Genomic DNA, 24,316 nt, shown 5'->3' on the forward strand with positions numbered 1-24,316 from the left:
CAATTTATGTCAAAGAGTGTTGTGTTCTGCTTTTGTTTTCCTCTAGGAATTTCATAGTATCTGGTATTTAATCCATTTTGAGCTTATTTTATATATGCTGTTGCTGCTGCTAAGTCTCTTCAGTCATGTCCAACTCTGTGCGACCCTGTAGACGGCAGCCCATCAGGTTCCCCCGTCCCTGGGATTCTCCAGGCAAGAACACGAGTGGGTTGCCATTTCCTTCTCCAAAGCATGAAAGTGAAAAGTGAAAGGGAATTTGCTCAGTCGTGTCTGACTCTTCACGACCCCATGGACTGCAGCCTACCAGGCTCCTCCGTCCATGGGATTTTCTAGGCAAAAGTACTGGAGTGGGGTGCCATCGCCTTCTCTGTATTTTATATATAGTGTTAGAGAATATTCTAGTTTCATTCTTTTACATGTAGCTGTCCAGTTTTCCCGGGACCACTTATTGAAGAGACTCTTTTCTTCTCTTGTATGTTTTTGCCTCCTGTGTCATAAATTAATTGACCCATTGAACTTTATGTCTGCTTTTGTGTCAGTACCATACTGTTTTAATAACTGTAACTTTTAGTATAGTCTGAAGCCAGGGAGTATGGTTCCTCTAGCTCCATTCTTCTTTCTCAAGATTGTTTTGGCTACTTGTTCAAGTTCTGTGAAAAATACCACTGGTATTTTTGTTAGGGATTGCATTGAATCAATAGACTGCCTTGGGTAGTATAGTCATTTTGACATTATTGATTCTTCCGGTCCAAGAATGTGGCATATCTTTTCATTTGTGTTTGTGGTTTTTAGTTTGTTTCATCAGCATCTTACAGTTCTTGGAGTATGGGCGTTCTGCCTCCTTAGGTAGGTTTATTTCGATGTATTTTTTTTTGATGCAGTGGTAAATGGGATTGTTTCCTTAATTTCTCTGGTATTTCACTCATAGTGTATAGAGATGCAAGAGATTTTTATATGTTAATTTTGTATCCTTCAAATTTACCAAATTCATTGATGAGTCCTAGTAGTTTTATGGTAGTGCCTTTAGAATTTTCTGCTTATAGAATCACATCTACAAACAGTGACAGTTTTACTTCTTTTCCAGTTTGGAAGTGGAAGTGAAGTTGCTCAGTCGTGTCCTACTTTTTGCAACCCCATGGACTGTATAGTCCACCAGGCTCCTCCGTCCATGGAATTTTCCAGGCAAGAATACTGGCGTGGATTGCGATTTCCTTCTCCAGGGGATCTTCCTGACCCAGGGATCAAACCCAGGTCTCCCGCATTGCAAGCAGACGCTTTACCATCTGAGCCACCAGGGAAGTCCTTATTATTTCTTTTTTTTCTCTGACTACTGTGACAAGAACTTCCAAAACTGTTGAATAAAAGTGGTGAGAGAGGGCGTCTTTGTCTTGTTCCTGATCTTGGAGACAATGCTTTCAGCTTTTCACTGTTAAGTATGATGTTGGCTCTGGGCTTGTTATGTATGGCCTTTTTTATGCTGAGGTAGGTTCCCTCTATGGCCACTTTCTGGAGAGTTATTATCAGAAATGTTAGATTTTATCAAACGCTTTTCTACATCTATTGTGATAATCATACGTTTTATCCTGAAGTCTCTTAATATGGTGCATCACATTGACTGATTTGTGGATGTTGAAAAATCCTTGCATCCCTAGGATGAATCCCACTTGATCATGCACGGTGTGGGATCCTTTTACTGTACTGTTGGATTCAATTTACCACTATTTTGCTGAGGATTTTTGCTTCTCTGGTCGTCAGTGATAATCGGCCTTTAATTTTCTATTTTTTGTGATATCTCTGTCTGGTTTTGGGATCAGGATGTTGCTGGCCTCGTAAGAGTTTTGGAGTGTTCCCTTTCTCTCCAGTTTTTGGGAAGAGTTTCAGAATGATAAGTATTATTTCTTCTGTAAATGTTAGATAGACTCCACCTGTGAAGCCATTTGGTCCTCTGGACTTTGGTTTGTTGGAAGTTTTTAAATCACAGATTCAGTTTGATTGCTTGTGCTTGATCTGTCTATATTTTCTGTTTCTTTCTGGTTCTGTTTTGGAAGGTTGTGTTTTTCTAAGAATTTGTTTCTTCCAGGTTGTCCATTTTTTTTGGCATATAGTTGTGTGTAATAGTCTCATATGATTCTTTGTATTTCTCTGGTGTCAGTTGTAGTTTTCTCCTTTTTCACTTTTGATTTTATTGATGGGGGCCCCTTACCTCATTTTCTTTATGAATCAAGCTAAAGGTTCATCAATCTTGTTTATCTTTTCAAAGAACCAGCTTTTAGTTTTGTTAACTTTTCTATTTTTTTAAATTTGTATTTCATTTATTTATGCTCTGATCTTTATGATTTCTTTTCTTCTACTTTGTTTGTTTTGTTGTGTGTGTGTGTTGTTTTTTTTTTTTTCTGTCTGTTTGTTTTTGTTTTTTGTATTTTCTCTTGTTGCTTTAGATGTAAGTTTAGGTTGTTTATTTGAGATTTTTCTTGTTTGCTGAGGTAAGCTTGTGTCACTATATACTTCCCTGTTAGAAATGCTTTTGTTGCATTCCATAGATTTTGGATTGTTGTGGTTTTGTTTTCATTTGTCTTTAGGTATTTTTGATTTCCTGTTTGATTTCTTCAGTGATCCATTGGTTGTTTAGTAGCATATTGTTTTGTCTCCACTTGTTTGTGGGTTTTTCCTGGTAGTTGAGTTCTAGCCTCATGGGATTGTGGTCAGAAAATGTGCTTGATAGTCAATTTTCTTGAATTTATTGAGGCTTGCTTTGTGACGCAGCATGTGATCAGTCGTGGAGGGTGTTCTGAGTGCACTTGAAAAGAATGTATATTCTGCTGCTTTTGGGTGGAATTTTTAATTAAGTCCATCTCACCTAATATGTCATTTAAGGCCTATGTTTCCTTACTGATTTTCTATCTGGATGATCTGTCCATTGATGTAAGTAGGGTGTTAAAGTTTCCCACTATTTCTATGTTACTGTTGATTTCTTCTGTCATTGCTATTAGTGTTTGCCTTATATGTTGAAGTGCTGTCGTGTTGGTTGGATCTGTATATGCAGTCATTAATCATTGTTTTAGACCGATCCCTTGATCATTATGTAGTGTCCTTCTTTGTCTCTTGTAGCAGTCTTTATTTTAAATTCTATTTTGTCTGATAAAGACTATCTCTTGATTTCCATTTGCATGAAATATTTTTTCTATCTACTTGCTTTCAGTCTTTATGTGTCCCTAAGTCTGAAGTGGGTATCCTGCAGACACCATATATACAGGTCTTGTTTCTGTATCCATTCAGTCTGTTTCTTTTGGTTAGAGCATTTAATTCCTTTATATTCTGGGTTATTATTGATATGTATATTTTTATTTCCATTTTATTAATTGTTTCACATTTGTTTTTATAGGTATTTTTGGGTTTTAATAACTTTCTTTAAAAACATTTACAGGCTTTTTAGCATTTTTCCCTTTAAATTGGGTTCAGTTCAGTTCAGTCGCTCAGTCATGTCTGACTCTTTGCGACCCCATGAATCACAGCACGCCAGGCCTCCCTGTCCATCACCAACTCCTGGAGTTCTCTCAAACTCATGTCCATCGAGTTAGTGATGCCATCCAGCCATCTCATCCTCTGTCGTCCCCTTCTCCTCCTGCCCCCAATCCCTCCCAGCATCAGAGTCTTTTCCAAAGAGTCAACTCTTCGCATGAGGTGGCCAAAGTATTGGAGTTTCAGCTTCAGTGTCAGTCCTTCCAGTGAACACCCAGGACTGATCTCCTTTAGAATGGACTGGTCGAATCTCCTTGCAGTCCAAGGGACTCTCAAGAGTCTTCTCCAACACCACAGTTCAAAAGCATCAATTCTTCAGCGCTCAGCTTTCTTCACAGTCCAGCTCTCACATCCATACATGACCACAGGAAAAACCATAGCCTTGACTAGACAGACCTTTGTTGGCAAAGTAATGTCTCTGCTTTTCAATATGCTATCTAGGTTAGTCATAATTTCCTTCCAAGGAGTAAGCGTCTTTTAATTTCATGGCTGCAATCACCATCTGCAGTGATCTTGGAGCCCCCCAAAATAAAGTCTGACACTGTTTCCACTGTTTCCCCATCTATTTCCCATGATGTGATGGGACCAGATGCCATGATCTTAGTTTTCTGAATGTTGAGCTTTAAATTGGGTATGTGTTGCTATTTTCCTGATAAAACAGTATTTATTTACATCAGTTTCCCATCAACACACAAGTCATTTAATGATATTTATGTTAACCATTTCCACTGGTTGGCAGGAGGCTCTTCCACTAAAGACTCCTGTGATTTCCACCGAACCATTTTTCTTCCCAGACTTAGTTTATTTTCAGCCTGAAGAATTACCTCTTCTATTTGGCCTCTGTGAAGTTGCTCTTCTAGTGTCTTAACATCTGGTTTGGCTTTAACCATACTCAGCTTCTCATTTGTAATCTGTTCTGTATGCTTTTCTAAATTAAAAAGATAATTTTTTTGGCTGTGCCATGTCCTCATTTTTGCATGGGCTTTTCTCTAGTTGCAGAGAGCAGGGGCTAGTGCAGTAGCTTCTCTTATTGCAGAGCATAGGCTGTAGGGCTCTTGGGTTTAAGTAGTTGTGGCTCCTAGGCTCTAGAGTACAGGCTCAGTGATTATGGCGCATGGGTTAAGTTGTCCCACGTCATGTGGGATCTTCCAAGACAAGGAATTGAACCTGTGTCCACTACATTGGCAGGTGACTCTTCACCACTGAGTCACCAGGGAAGCCCTGTATACTTTCTGTATGCTTCATTTTTAGGGATTTGTGTAAGAACATCAAGAATCTGTGTATAGTATTTTTAGCCTCTCATGTAGACTCTCACATACAGCCAGTTCCAAAAGGCCAGTGATCTTTAGCAAGCCCACCATGACAGCAGAGTGTTACTTTTTAAACATCTGAGTCAATAGCCAGAAGATGTAATTAACCTGGTTATCAGATATTTAGCTATAAAATATTTTTGAGAATATCTGCATAAACCTCGGGTGACAAAAACATGTTTCTTTGCCAGAATAAATTACAGTTTACCTGAAAGGGTATAACACCCTTTCGTGGTGGTGGTTTAGTTGCTTAGTCATGTCCAACTCTGCCTGCCAGGCTCCTCTGTCCATGGGATTTCCCAGGCAAGAATACCGGAGTGAGTTGCCATTTCCTCCTCCAGGGAATATTCCTGACCCAGGGATCGAACCCACTCTGCTGCATTGCAGGTGGATTCTTTACCACTGAAACCACCAGGGAAGGTCCTACCAGGAGTTATGTCTGGGCAGGTGTGTGTTGGTCTGGTCAAGTAGCAGTTCCAGCCCTGGGCACTAGGTGGGGCTTCCCCATTACAGTTGCTTTCCCATCATATTCCCAGAAGCAGCCAGTCTTGACTTGGTTTTTCCTGGGACCATGAGACTGGGCATGGAACAGGCAGCACTTCAGGTGGGCAGCCCGGGTTGCATGAGACTTTCTTTTCTAGAGACAGGACACTTTCTTACCCGACCTGGGTACTTGAGACTGGGCTGAGCAGGTATTTCAAGGAGAACCTGTCCTGCCAGGAAGCAGGGCCTTTGTTAATTATGGTAAAGATTCCCGAGAATCTGCTCCATATTCAGCTCTGCATAGAAAAGAATCTCCACTGCTGTTACTCCCACATGAGGAGGAGCAGGGAGGTGACAGGAACTCCTGGCAGTATGCAGTGTGTATCCTGACCTCTGGCCATCTGTATGGCTTTGGGGTCTTGAGTTAAATGATCAGTGTCCAGTGTTTGAAAGGTGAAAACTGAAAAGACCCTGAATGTACAAGAGACAATGGATGAACTTCTTCCTAAGCCATTTTACATGCAGACCTCAGCTTCCTTGGTCACCCAGTGGTAAAGAGTCTGCCTGCCAATGCAGAAGATGTGGGTTTGATCCCTGAGTTGGGAAGATCCCCTGGAGAACGGAATGGCTGCCCACTCCAGGATCCTTGCTGGAGAATCCCATGGACAGAGGAGCCTGGTGGGTTAGACCATGGGGTCTCAAAAGTGTTGGACGTGACTTAGTGACTAAAAACAACACCTAAAGGAACCTAAAGAATATAAGCAAATTGGGGATAGTTCCTGTCAAGGATTTGATGGAGCCAGTGGCCTCAGAGAATTAGTGGGAAGATGAAGAGGTTCTCAGAAGTTATGAATGAGGAACTCATGTGAAAGTGAGAGTTGCTCAGTTGTGTTTGACTCTGCGACCCCATGGACTATATACAGTCCATGGAATTCATGCATTGGCCTTATTTTGCCAGTAGTTCTAATTGTGAAGGATTAATTTCGAACCTAGGTTTGAAGGGTTTGTTAGCAAAACAAACCACTCGTTACACACATAAATAATTTCAAATTTTTTATAGATTTTTTTTAACTTAATTTCAATGTACAGTCATTAAAAATAGAAACAATAGAAATAATAACATACTCATCACTAGATTGGGCTGACCTACAACCAAACTTAACAGTTGTGGGAAATTCCTTGTTAGAGCAATCTGGAGTCCCAGGTGGGAGAGGGTCTTGGGCAGTGTGTCCACTCCGTGGGTGAGATAGTTCCACGGCTGTCACATGTGATCCCAGGCTGCAAAGTGATTTCATCAGTTTGTGCGCAAAAATGCAGCTCTGGTTAACTTTAACCTTTTTACAATGTTGTTCTTTTCATAGGATTTTGTTAGATTCTGGGGCGGGGGATAGGGAGGTGGGGGTGGTTGACCAGATCCTCAGGGACTCAAATATTTAAGACCTACTCCCTTCCTTATCTAAAGTGCTGCCTGACTTGCTACACATGCCAGCAGGCGCAGAATCCAGGTGTTACCAAAATCCCAAGTCCCTGTGCGCAATGCTCAGTGAGATCAAACAATACTAAAACATTGGAGTTTGGAACAGAGAAAGGTTTAATACAGGTTCATGCAAGGAGATGGGTGGCTTACGCCCTAAGAACCCCAAAGTTACTGAAAACTTAGCAGAGCCCTTTATAAAGCAAAGGGGGAGGGAGGGGCATGGTTAGCTGTTGAAGATTTCTTGGTGTCAGATCCTTTGTTCTTGAGGTCCAGTGATGGTCAGGTAGTGATATTCCTGTAAATCTCCACCAAACAAATGTTACTGTCTGTCCCGACAAGAAAGAGCAAGATCCCAAGGCACAGCTGTTACCCTCCAGGGTCTCCATCCTGGCTAAGAGGCACTGACCAATAGCTAAGCAGGGCCCATTGCCTGGTAACAGGGTGCAGAATAATGATGCACAGCAATGGCTGCCAAAATCTGCGCTTGCTGTGCTGTCACAGAGGCAGAATCCAGGCAGGTCAGAGGCAGGTTAGAGGTATGCTCTCCTGCTTCTGAAGCCTAAATAAGACTTCCTCCATTTTGGTTTGCCTAACTTGAAGGAAGTCTAATAGAGCGGCACATTCAAAGGGCAGCAGAGAGGGTGGGGGTGATCTCTAGTCAGTTGCAGGAGCCTCAGCTGGCAGCCAACTGTCTTGTTTGGGTCTGACCTTTAGACTCTGTTCCCCTGTTGTGGGAACTCCGATCAGAGGCTGTTACGTGGGGAAGCTCATCACAGGCTGGGCACCATGTTGGTCACCACCTTTAGATGACGGTTCTCTAGAAATTCACAATTTATCACTGCAGCACGCCATGTGTCATTACTTTGAAGAACGTCTGTCTTGCTTTGTCAGCGTTCTTCCACTCACCTCAGTAACTCCTGGTGGGCAGGTGTTGTTATTTATTGCTCTCTCCACATCACATGCTGTCCCCAGCACAGCATCATGCAGACAGTGGCCCTCATATTCGCTCCTGAATGAATGCCATAGGTGTCTTGCAGGTATTGAAGCACCTGAGTGGGATTCTGGACTCTGGCAGGTGAGATGGTTGCAGGGTGGTGACATAGAGAAATTGGCTCTAAATAAATATTGGCCACAGCACCATGTGAATCTGATTCCTGCAAATTGCTGAGGAGCATTGGTTTATGGTGCCTATAAAAATTTTTAGAGGATTTTATGTTTCAAGGGACCTCTCTGGCCATCCAGTTGTTAAGATTCCATGCTTCCACCACAGGGGGTGTGGGTTTGATCCCTGGTTGGGGAACTAAGATCCCACATGCTTCACTGTGCAGCCAAAAAGGAATAGATTTTTACACTTCAAGATTTAAAATGTAAAGATGTCTTCTGTATGCCACATAACTTTGCTTTCTTCACTTTTAAAGTACTTTGTGCCAGAATTGCATTTGTTTTTGGCACATGATCAGGTAAGGAATTTGCAGATAGTTCTGATTCACTCTGTTAGCAGTGAATGGAAAGCACTTTGTAACTGATGCTGCTTTTCAGATACGTCAGGAGAGCTTGCAAAGGCAGGCAGGTTCCTTCATGTGTGCTCTCAAGTGTCCCGCTGTCCAAGCCAGAGTGTGTGAACTGTCATGAGAAGGTTAGAGGGTATGCGGTTCGGTATAAATTCTTGGATTTGAAGTGTGGACATTATCCTTTATAAACGTGCTTTTACGCAGGAGGAGACAGCTTTGATTAAGACACTGGATGTTGTTTACTGAGACTGCAGGAGAGCAGGGCTCAGGGTCTGTGTTGTGGCCCAGCATCTCAGGAGTAAGCTAAAGAGTAAGGTGGAGACCTAAACGCATCGCCAAAGACCTTCTGGAGAGAGCAGCTGGATCAGAGCATCTCCCTTTGCAAATACTAAGGGAGACGAACAGGTGGTTAAACTGGCACCTGCTTGCCACAAAGAACAAACCAACAAATAAACCTGGCAGGAAACAAGGAAAAAGACAACCACCCCCCACCCCAAAAAGTCCAGAAATGGTAAGAGAAGAAAAAGTTATTGCTCGTGTGTGCCAGATTACTCCTGCAAGTGGTATTGGTGGTGAATCACCACAATCTGGGGACTCTGCCTCAGGAGAGAGGCTAGCTGGGAGTGGGTTGGGGATCCTTATCGTTCCCTGTCTGCGGGGGAGGGATGTGGTGAATAGGGCGGCTGGGGAGCAACCAGGATGGACTCTGATGGAGCTGGGGGTTCCACGTTGAGCCAGACAATGGATCCAGAGCCTGGGATGTTCCCCAGGGGTTATGGCATCACTTCCTACGCAGGGGGCAGGAAATGCTGCCAGGGACATTTAGAAAACCTTGGTGAAGAGATTAGAGATAGATACTCCAGGAAAAACAGTCTCGGCTGAGCTCTTCCTGCATCGCCTCTGGCAGTCAGGCTCCAGAGCATTATGTGGAACACAAAATATGGCTTTCACACTGCTCAGAGAGGAAACAAGCAGGGTGATCTGTTCACTCCATACCATGAGGCTGCCCACATCATACAGTGAAGTTGCTCAGTCGTGCCCGACTCTTTGCGACCCCAAGGATAGTAGCCTGCACCATGCTCCTCTGTCCATGGGATTTTCAAGGCAAGAGTACTGGAGTGGGTTGCCATTTCCTTCTCCAGGGAATCTTCCCAACCCAGGGATTGAACCCAGGTCTCTCACATTGTAGACAGACGCTTTACCATCTGAGCCACCAGGGAAGTCCCACATCATACAAGAGCATGATAAAAAGGAACAACATAGCTTCATATCCACTGGAATAACTGCAATAGGAAGGATAGTCAAACAAGAATTAGGATGGGGAGAAATTGGAACCATCATATATTGCTGGTGGGAATGGAAAATGATTGTAGCCACTTGGTAAAACAGTCTGGCAGTTCTTAAAAAATTTCAACCATGGAGTTAACTGTTTTTGGCTCATGAATTCTACCTCTAAATACATGCCCCCCCCCCAAAAGAAGATATAGGTATATGCAAAAACTTGCTCATAACAGCAATATCCATAATAGTCAAAAGTAGAAACAAGCCTAATGTCCATCAAGTGATCACGTGGTGTGCTTAGTCGCTCAGTTGTGCCCAACTCTCTGTGACCCCATGGACTGCAGCCCACCAGGCTCCTCTGTTCATGGGATTTCCCAGACAAGAATACTGGAGTGGGTTGCTATTTCCTACTCCAGGAGATCTTCCCTACCCAGGAATTGAACCCCTATCTCTTGCTTCTCCTGAATTGGCAGGTGGATTCTTTACCACTGTTGCCACCTGGGGAGCCCCCAGTGATGGGTAACACATTAAGAAAATGTGGTCTATCCGTACAATACAACAGTGTTCAGTCATGGAACATGCTAAAACATGTTTTGGAGGTGGTTAAACCTCCAAAACATGATACCAAATGAAAGTGGCAGGTATATTTTAGGCTGATTAACTTTATGTCATATTATCTCAGTAAAGCTAAAAAATGGTGCAGCAACTGTATATACTATAGCAGGGGGAACAGGAGAATTCAGAAGAAAGAAAAAGGAGGAAGGAACATCTTGGAAAGAAAGAGGAAGAGCTCATCTTGCAGAAAATGTGACTCAGGAAATAGAAGACAAACTCTGCTTTGTGTGTGTGTGTGTGTGTGTGTGTGCGTGCGTGTGTGTGTGTGTGTGTGTGTGCTGTAGAGCACATGAGTATATTCATTCAGTGAATAGATACTGAGGTCCTGATATGTGTCAGGCACCCTCCTGGGCACTGGAGATAGAGCAGAGGGCAAGTGCTTCCTGTCCTAGAGCTTCTGTTCTTGTATGCAGATATGAGAAAGTGAAAGTGTTCATTGCTCAGTCCTGTCACATTCTTTGCAACCCCATGGACTATAGCCCGCCAGGCTCCTCTGCCCATGGGATTTCCCAGGCAAGAATACTGGAGTGGGTTGCCATTTCCTGCTTGAGGAGAATCTTCCTGACCCAGGGATTGAACCTGCGTCTCCTGCACTGCAGATATATTCTTTACCTCTGAGCCACCAGGGAAGAACACATCTGTGAGCACAAGGTTGTTGATTCCATTGGACCACTCGTGTCCAATTGACTTATTGGACAGGGGTATTGATTTATCTTCGTGGAATAGACACATTCTGTGTGTGGATTTGTCTTCCTAGCCTTCTTCGCTGATTCACACAAGATGGCTTTTGCTTAAAGAACTAATTTATCACAGCAAACTACCTGTAGCTCCAAGAGTGAGGTGTTGCTCAGAAAGGGGAAAATGGCCCCAATGGTAGCCAGGTTGTGATTTTTAACCTCTGAATATTTTTTTTTTTAAATGCTCAGAATAGTGCTTTAGTTGTAATGAGTAGAGGCTACTCTGTTTCTGTTCGCTAAGTTGTGTGTGGTACACAGGCTTCTCATTGCAGTGGCTTCTCTAGTTGAGGAGCACAGGCTCTAGGGTGCATGGGTTTCAGTTGTTGTGGCACATAAGCTCAGTAATTGCGGCTCCCAGGCTCTAGAGCACAGGCTTTATAGCTGTAGCTCATGGACCTAGTTGCTCCTTGGAATGTGGGATCTTCCTGGATTCTATTGAACTTGTGTCTCCTGCATTGGCAGATGGATCCTTCACCACTGAGCCACCAGGGCAGCCCCAGAATTCAGTCCTTTTAAAGGTTGTATAACATTCCACTGGTTGTCCATTCATCTGTTGATGGAAATTTGGGTTGTTTATGCCTTTTGGCTACCGTGAATAATGCTGCTATGAACACTGGTGTGCAGATACCTGTTTGAATCCCTGTTTGAATTATTTTGGGTATATGCTCAGAAGTGGAATTCCTGGATCATATAGTAATTCTTTTTAGCTTTTTGAGGGATATATGATGTTTTCTTGATGAATTGACCTGTTCATTATCCTGTAATGTTCATCTTTATCACTGGAATATTCCTTCTTCTGAAGTCTACTTTTCTGAGATTAATATAACCACTATTATACTGATGTTATACTATTTATTAGTGTTTGCCTGGTGGTGTATCTTCTTCCATCCTTTTACTTTTATAACATATAAAAGTTTTTATATTTAATTTTTATGTTTATATTGAGTTTATATGTCTTTATATTTAATTGAGTTTCTTTTAGATGCATATATTGGGTTTTGATTTTTCATCTAATCTGACAATCTCTGCCTTTTTAATTAGGTATTTTAGACTATTTACATTTAACATCACTAGTGATAGAATTGGATTTAAGTCTACCAGGTTGTTATTTATTTTCTGTTTGTTCCATCTGTTCCTTGTCCTTTTTCATCTTTTCCTGCCTACTTTTGGATTAGTTGAACTAAAAAAAATTATTTTCAGTCATTTTTATTCAAATATTTTTTTGAGCTTCACACTCTTTCTCCTTTTTCCCCAAGACTCCAATGATACAATTGTTAGATGTTTTGGTAATCGTCTCACAAGTTCCCAAGGTGCTGTTTTTCTTCTTCTTTTTTAAAGTCTATATTCTCTCTGTTGTTCAGATTGGAAATTTCTATTGATTGGTCTTTGCATTCACTGATTCTTTCCTCTACTATCTCCAATTTACTTCTGAACAACTGTCCAGAGAGTTTTAATTTCAATTATGACGTTTTTTTAGTTCTATAATTTCCCTTCTGTTTTTATGTCTTCTGTTTATTTGCTGATGTTTTCCTGTTTTTTATTTAAGTGTGTACATAATTGCTCACTGAAGCATCTTTATTATGACTGCTTTAAATCCTTGTCAGATTAATTCCAACCTCCAAGTAATCTCAGCGCTGGTGCCTTTTGTTTATCTTTTTTCATTTAAGTTGTTGGTTTGTGGTGTGGCAAGTAGCTTTGTGCCCTGGCCACCTCTCTGGCATTGTGTTGCAAGACCTGTTTGATATTACTCCCATTTAAATCCTTTTTCTGTTTGGGTGTAGTGTAAGTCCAGCCTGGGGTGCATGCAGAGCTCCTGTGGGGTTTCACTGACTCCACCCTGACAGTGGCGCAGGGACTCATGCCTTGGTGCAGGTGGTGTAACCTGGTCACAGGAGCCCTGGTAGGACAGGCTGCTGTGATGTGAACTGTCCGTAGAGGGCCAGGGGGCAGGGAGCATGTGGCTGACTGCAGGAGCTGGGGGCTGCAGGCCTACAACTTTGAGGAATTCAGTTCTTTCCACAACCATGTGAGTTTGGAGGGAGACCTCAAGATCCCAAAAGGAGCACAGTCCCATGGCACTTGAGTGCAGCTTGGTGAGATGCTGAGACAGAGAACCTGCTAAGCCACTCAGATCTAGATCCACAGGTGTCCTTCTGAACCATCCACATTTTACAACTGTGGAAGATTGACATGCCCTTTCTGCTGCTCTTCCTCCTTCCTCATGTTCCAGGTTTCCTTCCATTGTCATTTCCTTTCCATCTGAAGAACTTGCTGTAGCATTTTTTTGTTTTTACTAGAGCAGGTCTGCTAACAACAAGTTCCTTAGATTCTCTTCTTATGAGAATACCTTTATTTCACCTTTGTCCCTGAAACATAGTTTTGCTAAATATAGACTTCTTGGTGACAGCTTTTTTTTCTCTCAGCACTTGAAAAATGCTTCTTTCTGGAGTTCATGATTTTTAATGAAAAACATGCTGTCACAGTAATAGTTTTACTGTTCACACCAAGTAACACATCATTTGTTTCTGGTGGCTTTCAAGATTTTTCTTTGTGTTTCTTTTTCAGGGATTTGATTATGATGTATCCAGGCATGAGTTTGTTTCAGCTTATCCTATTTACGGTTTGCTTAACTTCTTGAATGTGTAAGTTTCTTTTTCAAATTTGCTAAGTTTTCAGTCATTATTTCTTTATTTTTTCGGCATTACACTCATTCTGTCCTGCTGGGTCTCTGATGACAAGAATATTAGATCATTTTGTTGTCCCACATATTGTTACTGAGGTTCTGTTCATTTTCAAAATCTATTCTCTCCCTGTTGAAATTGGATAATTTCTGTTTTTCTGTCTTCCGGCTCACGGATTCTTTCTAATGTCACCTCCACCTGCTGTTCAGCCCATTCAGTGAGTTTTACATTTTCTTTTTTTTTTTTTTTTTTCCAGTTCTCAAGTTTTTATTGGGTTCTTCTTAAATCTTCATTTTCTTCACCAAATTTCTATTTTTTTCCTCTTTTCCCAGATTTAGTGTATGTGCCTTGGAACATTTTTATGATAGTGCCTGTAAAATTCTTGTCAGGTAATTACAGCATCTGTATCATCTTGGTGTTGGCTCTGCTACTAGCTTTTTCCCATTCGAGTTGAGATTTTCCGGATCTTACTATGATGAGTAATTGTAGGATGTGCCAGGACAAATTGAGTGTTAGTTTATGAGATCCCAGTTTCCATTTCAGGCTGCTTTTAGCAGGCACTCAACCAGCTGGGGTCAGAATGCGTGTTCTGGCACACCCCTGCGGGCTGTGGTGCAGAGGCCAGTGGGATCACAACGCTGTCCTGCTCAGCTGCATGCTCCCTGGAGGCCAGCATTTGACATGGAGTGCAGTTTTTCAGTCCTTTGATGTGCTCGTTCTGGCTCGTCATGTCCGGCTGTTTAGGGGTCTGCCCAGGACTCCATGCACAGATCTAATGTCCCTGTCTCGAGCTCTTTCCTGTCTGTCATCCTCAACCCTCCCCCCGATGGGGAGGGAGCGGGTGCTGCCTCCTTGTTCCTGTTTGCCGAGTGAGTGTGTCTGCCACAGTCTCCGCAATAGTACTGCCTGGTGATGGGGAGACAGAAATGGTAGCCGGGACCCCTCCATAGTTAGTGTGGGGTGAGATGTGAAGTGAGTCTATGCCTCTGCTCACATTAGTGTAGGCTAGAACAGTCGACAGGTCACCTCTGCCTGCAGGCAGGGGTTGTCACAGAGCTTTTCCCAGTCTCCACGGCCCTGCTCCAGTATGGGGAGACCCTTGTCAGCATAGGGCACCAAGGCTCTGCCTGCTGTCCATCCCTCTGGCTGCAGTGTTGGGTGGGGTGGGGTGGAGTGGCTGTTTTGAGGTTTCCTCTGCAGTGAGTGGGTTCTATTCTGCAGGACTGCCCTTTGTCAAGGCTTTGGGGCAGAGAGAAGAGGCTCCCCTTGGAGGCTCTTGGCCTGTTCAGAGCATGCTGGCATTTGTGGGTTGCGGCCCCTGTGACTCCCAGGCAAGGATCTGTCAGAGGAACATGCTGCCTGGCTGTCCTCCAGTCAAGATCCCCATGCCTACCTCCTCTTCTCTGCCCCTGAGTATCCTGCCAGCTGCTCTGTGTGTTTGTGAGAGCTTTATTTGTACACAGTGAGGAGCGGGGTGAAATGTGTACTTTGTCTGGAACCAGAAGCTGTGGATTATCTTCCATTGTGATTTACAGTAATAAAAATCTTCTCTAGTCACCTCCATCTTTGCCATTTCCAGCGCCCCTCATCTCTCTGTCAATTGAGTTTCTGTCTGCTGTCCTATCCATGCAGTAAAGGGTGAGCCTCCACTTTTGATGTTGGACCATACACAACTTTCTCTCCTCCCTCCCTTTTGGCTCCACATCTGAGGCAAAAGCCAATAAGAAAGTAGTTAAGAAAACCTGCGCTCTCCCTCCAGGGGTGGGGCCAGCAGGAAATTCACACCTTGAGAGCTCAGCCCGATGCCAGAGCCCCTTCCATCACCACTGGCCCTGCACTGCTCGAGCCAGCTGGCCTGGATGGCAGCCCCTGCCCCTCTCTCCTCAGGAAACCCCCTGGGTGATAAATCTTCTGCATCTTCTTGGTGCCTGTGACCTTACAAGTCTCAACATCCCAGTCTTCCCCTAGGAAGGGGTCCCTCCATCCTCCTTCTGCTTCATGAACTCAAAGTCTGCTTTCTTTAAAAAAGTGTCCTGTACATCTTGTGTTTGCTCTTCTGTGTATGAAGTACTCTTTCCTCTGGCTGCCTTAAAGCTTTTTTCTTCAAAAAAGTTTTTTTTCCTCTAGTTTTACTGAAATATAATAGACACAAAGCACTGTATAAGTTTAAGGTATATGGAATGATTGGACTTAAATCATGACTTGATTATCACAGTAAGTTTAGTGAATATGCATCATATCATATATATATATATACATACAGAATTAAAGAAATATATATATATACATACAGAATTAAAGAAAAGGAAAAGTTTTTCCTTGTAGTTTATGACTCTTAGGATGTAATCTCTCAGCAGCTTTTATAGTTAACATGAGTGCACGGGTGCTCAGTCGCTCAGTCGTGTCCGACTCTTTGTGACCTCATGGACTGTAGCCCACCAGGCTTCTCTGTCCATGGGATTCTCCAGGGAAGAATGCTGGAGTGGGTAGCCATTGCCTTCTCCAGCGGATCTTCCTGACCCAGGGATCAAACCCAAGTCTCCTGTGACTCCTGCATTGCAAGCGGATTCTTTGCTGCTGAGTCACCAGGAAGCCCCATATGTAACATAAGCAGTATGAATTCTTTTCATCACATTGTACAGCTTTTCATCTCTCAGCAGTGTAACTATGATGTCTATAGGTGTATGTGGGCTTCTTTTTCTGGTGTTGTCTATTTTTGGTATTTATTCTTTTTAGTGTTCTCTGAATTCTTGGATCTGTGGTTTAATGTTTATTCTTATTTTTGGAAAATTCTTCTTTAAAAAAAATTTACTTCCCTGGCCACTCCAGGTCTCAGTTGTGGCACCCAGGATCCTCGATCTTTGTTGTGGCATGCAGGATCTTTTAATTGCAGCACGCAAACTCTTAGTTGCGGGATCTAGTTCCCTGACCAGGGATTGAACCCAGGCCCCTCCCTGCATTGGGATCCCAGAGTCCTTAGACCACCAGGGAAGTCCCTGGAAAATTCTTGACTAAAATTGTCTTCCTCAAATAGTTCTTCTCTTTCAATTCTCAGTTTTCTTCTGTCATTCCAAGTACATATATGTTAGACTGTCTGGTGGTTCCTATAGCCCTGGAGTGCTCTGACTCGCTTTTGCCACTTTTTTATCCTTGTGTTTGAAGTCATATGATTTCCATTGACCCATCCTCAGGTTTGTTGAATTTCCAAAGCTATGTTCATTCTATTCATACTGGTCTGTCACAAGAATTTTCCATTTGTGACATCATATAGTTTATTCTTAGCATTTCTCTTTTACTCCTTCTCATAGTTTGCATCTCACTGGTGAAATTTCCTACCTATTCATGCTTGTTGCCTCCTTTTCCACTAGATGCACCAACATATTTATTACAGTTATTTTAAAATTCCTGTTTGACAGTTTCAACTGTTTGGGCCAGCAAATCTATTTCCATTGATTGCTTTGTCTCTAGATTGCTTTCTCTTAGTTCTTTTTGGAAATTATAATTTTTTTTTTTATTGTATGCCAAACATTGTGTATACAAGGATAGTACAGAAGACTGTGGTAAACTATATTTTCACCTGCTCATTAGCACGCCTCTTCTGTCTGGCATTTAATGTGTGATGCTGAGTCCGTATAGTTAGGGGTTGAGCAGCATTTGGGCCTTATTGTTTCACTGCTGCTGTCTGTGTAGCTAAGGCATCTGCTCTCTCTGAATGTGGGTGCGTCTCCCTTGTGCTTACTGGGGTGGGGGTGCCAGGTGTTCCATCAGTGATTCTGGTGTTCCCTTCACCTGCAGCTGCCCCTGCGTTTCTGTGCAGCCGAGGAGCTTCTTCTAGACTTTGCCCCTGCAGCAGGGGTGGAGGGTTACTGTCTGGTCCTTAGCACAGGGTTTATGGTGACACGAGGGTTCCTGTGCTGACCTGCTCCTGAATCTCAGTGAGGGACTCCCCGCCTCTCCTTCCCGCACAGTGTACATCTGCCTTGTGTCTGTGTTTATTCTGGACAAGGACCCCCGCCCCCTTCCTCTGCCTGGTGTTGGTCTTGGGTCCCAGGCCCACATGGTTTCCCGTTTTTCCACGGTAGTAGACCCTTTTACTCCTACAGCAGTGATGGGTCTTCCCCTTTTCTCCCCGAGGCAGATGGATTTTGCTTTTCTTTCTTCAGACGCGATGGATTTTCACCTGTGCCCATGGGTGGGAGGACCTGGGGCCCTTCCCTCAGCCCATAGGACGGATGATTCTGGGTGGGGGCATCATGCCAGTCCCCCCTGGCTCCTGCCTTGCTCTGTATTTCCCTCGAGAGCACACTCACTAGGTTCCTCCTCAGCTGTTCCCAGTGTCCCCGCAGGCCCACGTTTGGCCTCTAAAGACCTTTCTTTCTTTTTAACTTTATTTTTTTCGAGACATGATCAACATAAAACAGTATTAGTTTCAGGCATACAACATAATGATTCTATATATATATATAATGCAAACTTGCAAAATGATCACCATAGTACGTCTAGTTAACACCACCTATAGATACAATATTTTATCGTGGAATGAGAACTTTTTTTTTAAAGAGTGCTGTGTCTTTTTTTTTTTTAATTTCTTTTAATTGGAGGCTAATTACTTTTCAATATTGTGGTAGTTTTTGCCATACACTGACATAAATCAGCCATAGGTGTACATGTGTCCCCCCATGCCAAACTCCGCTCCTACCTCCCTCCCCATCCCACCCCTCTGGGTTGTCCCAGTGCACTGGCTTTGAGTGCCCTGTTTCATGCATTGAACTTGGACTGGTCATCTATTTCACATATGGTAATATACATATTTTAATGCTATTTTCTCAAATCATCCCACCCTTGCCTTCTCCCAGAGTCCAGAAGTCTCTTCTTTACATCTGTGTCTCTTTTGCTGTCTTGCATATAGGGTCGTCATTACCATTTTTCTAAATTCCATATATATGCATTAATATACTGTATTGGTGTTTTTATTTCTGACTTACTTCACTCTGTATAATAGGCTCCAGCTTCATCCATCTCATTAGAACTGACTCAAATGTGTTCTTTTTTATAGCTGAATAATATTCCATTGTGTATATGTACCACAGCTTTCTTATCCATTTGTCTGCCAGTGGACATCTAGGTTGCTTCCATGTCCTGGCTATTGTAAACAGTGCTGCAGTGAACATTGGGATACATGTGTCTCTTTCAGTTCTGGTTTCCTCGGTATGTATGCCCAGCAGTGGGATTGCTGGGTCGTATGGCAGTTCTGTTTCTAGTTTTGTAAGGAATCTCCACACTGTTCTTCATAGTGGCTGTACTAGTTTGAATTCCCACCAACAGTGTAAGAGGGTTCCCTTTTCTCCACACCCTCTCCAGCATTTATTGTTTGTAGATATAGCAGCCATTCTGACTGGAGTGAGATGATACCTGATTGTGGTTTTGATTTGCATTTCTCTGATAATGAGTGATGTTGAGCATCTTTTCATGTGTTTGTTAGCCATCTATCTGTATGTCTTCTTTGGAGAAATGTCTGTTTAGTTCTTTGGCCCATTTTTTGATTGTGTCATTTATTTTATGGTATTGAGCTGCATGAGCTGCTTGTATGTTTTGGAGATTAATTCTTTGTCAGTTGTTTCAGTTGCTATTATTTTCTCCCATTCTGAAGGCTGCCTTTTCACCTTGCTTATAGTTTCCTTCATTGAAGGAATTTCCTTTGTTGGGGGCCAGAGTGAGGCACTCGGCCCGTGGCAAAGGTCATGAGGAAGGAGGCTCGACATACGCAAAGGCGGGATTCAGCCTCAGGAGTCCCCCTGGAAATCCTTGAGCATCTACCCCCATAACCAGAGCCTGCCTACTTTACTACTTTGTGCTCTCACCTACACCTCTGACTTTATGGGGGAGCTGTCCCCCACCACCTCTTTCAGAGAAGGAGTTAACTTAGAGCTCCAGTTAATAAAAACTCCTGGGCGTGACAAGAGTGTTTCAACCTACAAACTCCTCTGAAGGTTCTCTAGCCTGCCTGACAGGCTTGTCCGGCCACATGTGATTGTTCACAGCCTCCCAACCGTGAGAGGCACAAGATGCTTTAAACCTTCTAAAAACAGGTTCCTTAGAAAAGTTAGAAAATCATTAGTATAAGTATAATGGGCTGATTAGAAATTGTATTGGTGAAGGGTTTTTCATTTGTTGAGCCAATGTTTGTTGCTAAGTCTCCACATCCCCACCCTTACACACATTAATGAATATATAGAAAAAATAAGTATTAACCTTTGATATAAATCACGTTAGACCTTAGGCTAAGTAAATTATTTCCTTAACTAAAACCCACTATACCCTCACTCTATAGGAATGTAACTTTATTTGGGTGGCGTCTGTTTTAAGAATAATCACCCCTGGAGAAATAAGTGTCCTGGTTGACTGACTGCTGTCACAAGGAGAGGGTCATAAATTGTCAGCAGGCCCCCTGGCCAGAAGATGATGTAACACCCCTAAGACCTCTGTATACATTTGTATGAAGCACTTGACTTTGATAAAAGTCAGGACTGCTGACCCTGCGTGACTTTTGCACAACATCTCAGTGTATAAAAGTAGACCATGGAAAATAAAGAATTGGGATCAGTTTCTCAAAGTACTGGTCTCCCCTTGTCGCTCTCTCTCTTACACTCTGGCTGAGTCTCCATCTGGAGTGCGGAACCCACCAAGCTTACTAATTTTGCCTGGGCTTCTAAGATCCGACTGGGGAGGCCTCAGTGTCTCCTCTCCTTCGGGAGAATGGAAGGACGCCTGCGGCCTACGTTAAGTGGTGCAAACTTCTTGTCTTGAAGTTTTATTGGTCTCCCGCGTAAACCAAGCTACTCAGCCTCTTTTCTCCACTGAATTTTCCTACTGAGCTATCCTCATTCTATTACTCTTTACATCTTTAATTAATATCTAATTGAAGCTATTGTATCCTGACCCTCGCCGACACCGTCCCCGCTTCGAACTCCCTGGATCAGCCGGGGCTGGACCCCGGCATTCCTTCATTTCTTAAAAGCAAAAGCTTTTAAGTTTAATTAGGTCCCATTTATTGGAGAAGGAAATGGCAACCCCCTCCAGTGTTTTTGCCTGGAGAATCCCAGGGACGGGGGAGCCTGGTGGGCTGCTGTCTATGGGGTCGCACAGAGTCGGACATGACTGAAGTGACTTAGCAGCAGGTCCCATTTGTTTATTTTTTTCTTTTATTTCCATTACTGTGGGAGGTAGGTCATAGAGGATCTTGCTGTGATTTATGTCAGAGAGTGTTCTGCCTATGTTTTCCTCTAGAAGTTTTATAGTTTCTGTTCTTAAATTTAGATCTTTAATCCATTTTGAGTTTATTTTTATATATGGTGTTAGAAAGTGTTCTAGTTTCATTCTTTTACAAGTGGTTGACCAGTTTTCCCAGCATCACTTGTTAAAGAGATTGTTTTTTCTCCATTGGACATTTTTGTCTCCTTTTCAAAGATAAGGTGTCCGTAGGTGCGTGGATTCATCTCTGGGCTTTCTATTTTGTTCCGTTGATCTATATTTCTTAAAGTCCTTTTAAAAATATGTATTTATTTATTTTTATTTATTTGATTGTGCTGGGTCTTAGTTGTGGCATATAAGATCTAGTTCCCTGACCAGGGATTGAACCTGGGCCCCCTGCATTGGGAGTCACTGGACCACCAGGGACCATCCCTCGGCCTCTTATGATTTGCTAACATGTTATCTGAGGTCTCCAGCCACCATTAGGGGCAGCCCCTTGTTTATCCTGGCTTGACCCTAAAGGAACGAATTGAAGCCAGGTTTCTCCAGGAGGTTCTGGCCCTCCTTTGGAAATCTGCTTATTTGGTAGCTGTGGAGTCTCACACCTCTAATCAGTCAGTTCAGTTCAGTCGCTCAGTCATGTCCAACTCTTTGTGACCCCATGGACTGTAGCATTCCAGGCTTCCCTCTAATAGACCCAAGAAAAATTACAATTTGTTTAGACTATCCAGATTTTTCTCATTGTTCTTTGCAGCATTCTGCTTCCTATGTGGAAGCAGAAATTATGTTTTAAATAAAAATGACAAACTTACTTTCATTTATCTGCATTTATCAAGAACATTGCATGGATTTTTTTTTCCAATTATAAAATGACTTTCAAAGAGTTTCCCAGCCATATATAAAAGCTAAGAGCTGTGTATGATCTGCTTTTCTTCTTATTTTGTAACTTGGTGACCAAGGTTATTAAATGAACATCAAAGTTAAGATCTTTTTCCCTTGGAAAAAATTTGAGTCAACATATGATCAGAAAGTTAACTTTTTTCTTTGGAAGTTATTGAATTACAGGCAGACCTCATTTTATTGGGCTTTGCTTTAGTGCACTTTTTGTTGTTAAAAAATTGAAGGTTTTTGGCAACCCTGCATCATCAGATGATGGTGAGCATTTTTTAGCAATAAGGTATATTTAGTTAGGTGTGTACATTGTGTTTTCAGGCATAATGCTATTGCATACTTAAGACACTACAGTAGTGCGAACATAAATTCTGTGTGCACTGGGAATCCAAAATATTCACATAACTCACCTTATTGTGATATTTGCTTGATTGCAATGGTCTGGAAACAAATCCAGGATGTCTCTTAGGTCATATCCCAGCATCTTTCTTTTAAGTTTATGTAAAGTTTCTGTAACCACTTAGGATAGTATCTCCTGTGGACTTCAGTGGACCTTATGATCTGGTTTATTTTTCCTTTGTGTCAGGTCTTTTTATCTGGGATTGTTAGCTCTGCAGGGTGGACATAATGGCATGCATGGAGCTGGGTTCCACATTCTGACATGGCTCCAGAGCCATCAGCATCGTGTCTTAGTTGTGGGTCTGACTTAGTTGTGGACCACAGTCCACTCACCAAGTCAGCAACAGGCTCCTCAGGACCTTAGGGACAGACACATAAACACAGCTCTTACTGGGGAGTGGGAAGATTCAGAAGAAAAGCATGTGAAGCTAGAAGAATGGAGCTAGAAGAATCACACTCCCTGACTTGAGACTATACTAAAAGCTACAGTTGTCAAAACAGTACAGTCCTGGGCACTGCCAGCCTCAGTGGAGCTGTTCCCTCAGGGACATCACCTTTTCACGTCTGTGCCCCAGCCCTGGATCACTACGATTAGTCTAGTTATCACTTGTCACTGAATAAACTTAACAACTTTTGTTTCTTCTGATGAGAACATTTAGAATTTGCTCCCTTGGTGGATGTCAAGTGTGCATGGCAATGTTATGCCTGTAGTTGCCATGACTTACTTATTTTACAAGTGGAAGTGTGTACCTCTTGACACCCTTCACCCATTTCCCCCGACACCTCCGCAACCCTTCTTCCCCTGTAGCAACTATTATGTTCTTTGTATCAATGACTTTTGTTTTGTCTGTTCGTTTTCTAAATTACACATATAAGTGAAATCATATAGTATTTTATTTTTCTGCCTACTTTTTTTACTTAGTGTGATTCCTTTGAGATCCATCCATGTTATTGCAAATGGCAAGATTTTTTTTTCTTTCTTTCTTTCTCCATTTTTCTGGCTAGGTAGTTTTCCATTCACTTTGCTGACAAAGGTCTTTATAGTCAAAGCTGTGGTTTTTCCAGTAGTCATATATGGATATGAGACGTCTTTATGGCCCATAAAGACAGCTGAGTGCCAAAGAATTGATACTTTCAAACTGTGGTACTGGAGAAGACTCTTGAGAATCCCTTGGGCTGCAAGGAGATCAAACCAGTCTATCCTAAAAATCAATCCTGAATATTCATTGGAAGGACTGATGCTGAAGCTGAAGCTTCAGTACTTTGGCCACCTGATGCAAAGAGCTGACTCACTGGAAAAGACCCTGATGCTGGGAAAGATTGAGGGCAAAAGGAGAAGGGGATGACAGAGGATGAGATGGTTGGATGGTATCAGTGACTCAGTGGACATGAGTTTGAGCAAACTCAGGGACATAGTGAAAGACAGGGAAGCCTGGCATGCTGCAGTTGATGGAGTTGAAAAGAGTTGAACACGACTTAGCAGCTGAACAACAACGGCATTTATTCCATTACATATATATACCACATCTTTATTCATTCATCCATCAATGAATAGTTAGATTTCCATATCTTGGTTATTATAAAAAATGCTGCAATAAACGTAAGGGTGAATGTATCTTTTTGAACTAGTATTTTCATTTTCTTTAGATAAATACCTAGTAGTGGGATTTCTGGATTATATAGTAGTTCTGTTTTTAATAATTTGAGAAACCTCCAAACTGTTTTCCATAGTGGCTGTACCAATTTACATTCCCACCAATGGTGCACAAGGGTTCCCTTTTATCCATATCCTCACCAGCACCTGTTATTTCTTGTCTTTTGGATGATAGCCATTCTGACAGTTGGTGATACTGATTGTGATTTTAATATGCGTTTCCCTATTGATTAATGATGTTGAGCACCTTTTCATGTGCCTGTTGCCATCTGTATGTCTTCTCTGGAAAAATATCTATTCAGATCCTCTGGGGAGCCTGGTGGGCTGCTGTCTATGGGGTCACACAGAGTTGGACACGACTGAAGTGACTTAGCAGTAGCAGCAGCAGCCCATTTTTAAAATGGATTGTTTGCTTTTTGGCTATTGAAATGTTGCAATTGATTTCTAGTTTCATACCATTACTTGATATGATTTCAGTGTTCTTAAATATATTTAGATTTGTTTTGT

The 24,316-nt window shown here is 42.5% G+C and overlaps 1 protein-coding gene across 2 annotated transcripts in view; it reads left to right on the forward strand.

Moving 5' to 3' along the window:
* The window catches only part of TM2D3 (TM2 domain containing 3), a 44,697-nt gene extending 24,467 nt beyond the window's left edge, over positions 1-20,230 (forward strand). Inside the window, exons 5-6 of one of the 2 annotated variants that reach the window (NM_001040518.2) lie at positions 13,499-13,575; positions 19,946-20,230. In NM_001040518.2, coding sequence (NP_001035608.1) covers positions 13,499-13,571 — 73 coding nt within the window. In that variant the 3' untranslated portion in view covers positions 13,572-13,575; positions 19,946-20,230. Of the gene's footprint in view, positions 1-1,084; positions 4,475-13,498; positions 13,576-19,945 lie in introns of those variants that run through there. The other variant, XM_059879025.1, reaches the window with a different exon arrangement.
* Positions 20,231-24,316: the final 4,086 nt, after the last annotated feature.

Source organism: Bos taurus, chromosome 21 (assembly GCF_002263795.3).
Source record: "Bos taurus isolate L1 Dominette 01449 registration number 42190680 breed Hereford chromosome 21, ARS-UCD2.0, whole genome shotgun sequence".
NCBI classification, from domain to species: Eukaryota; Metazoa; Chordata; class Mammalia; order Artiodactyla; family Bovidae; genus Bos; species Bos taurus.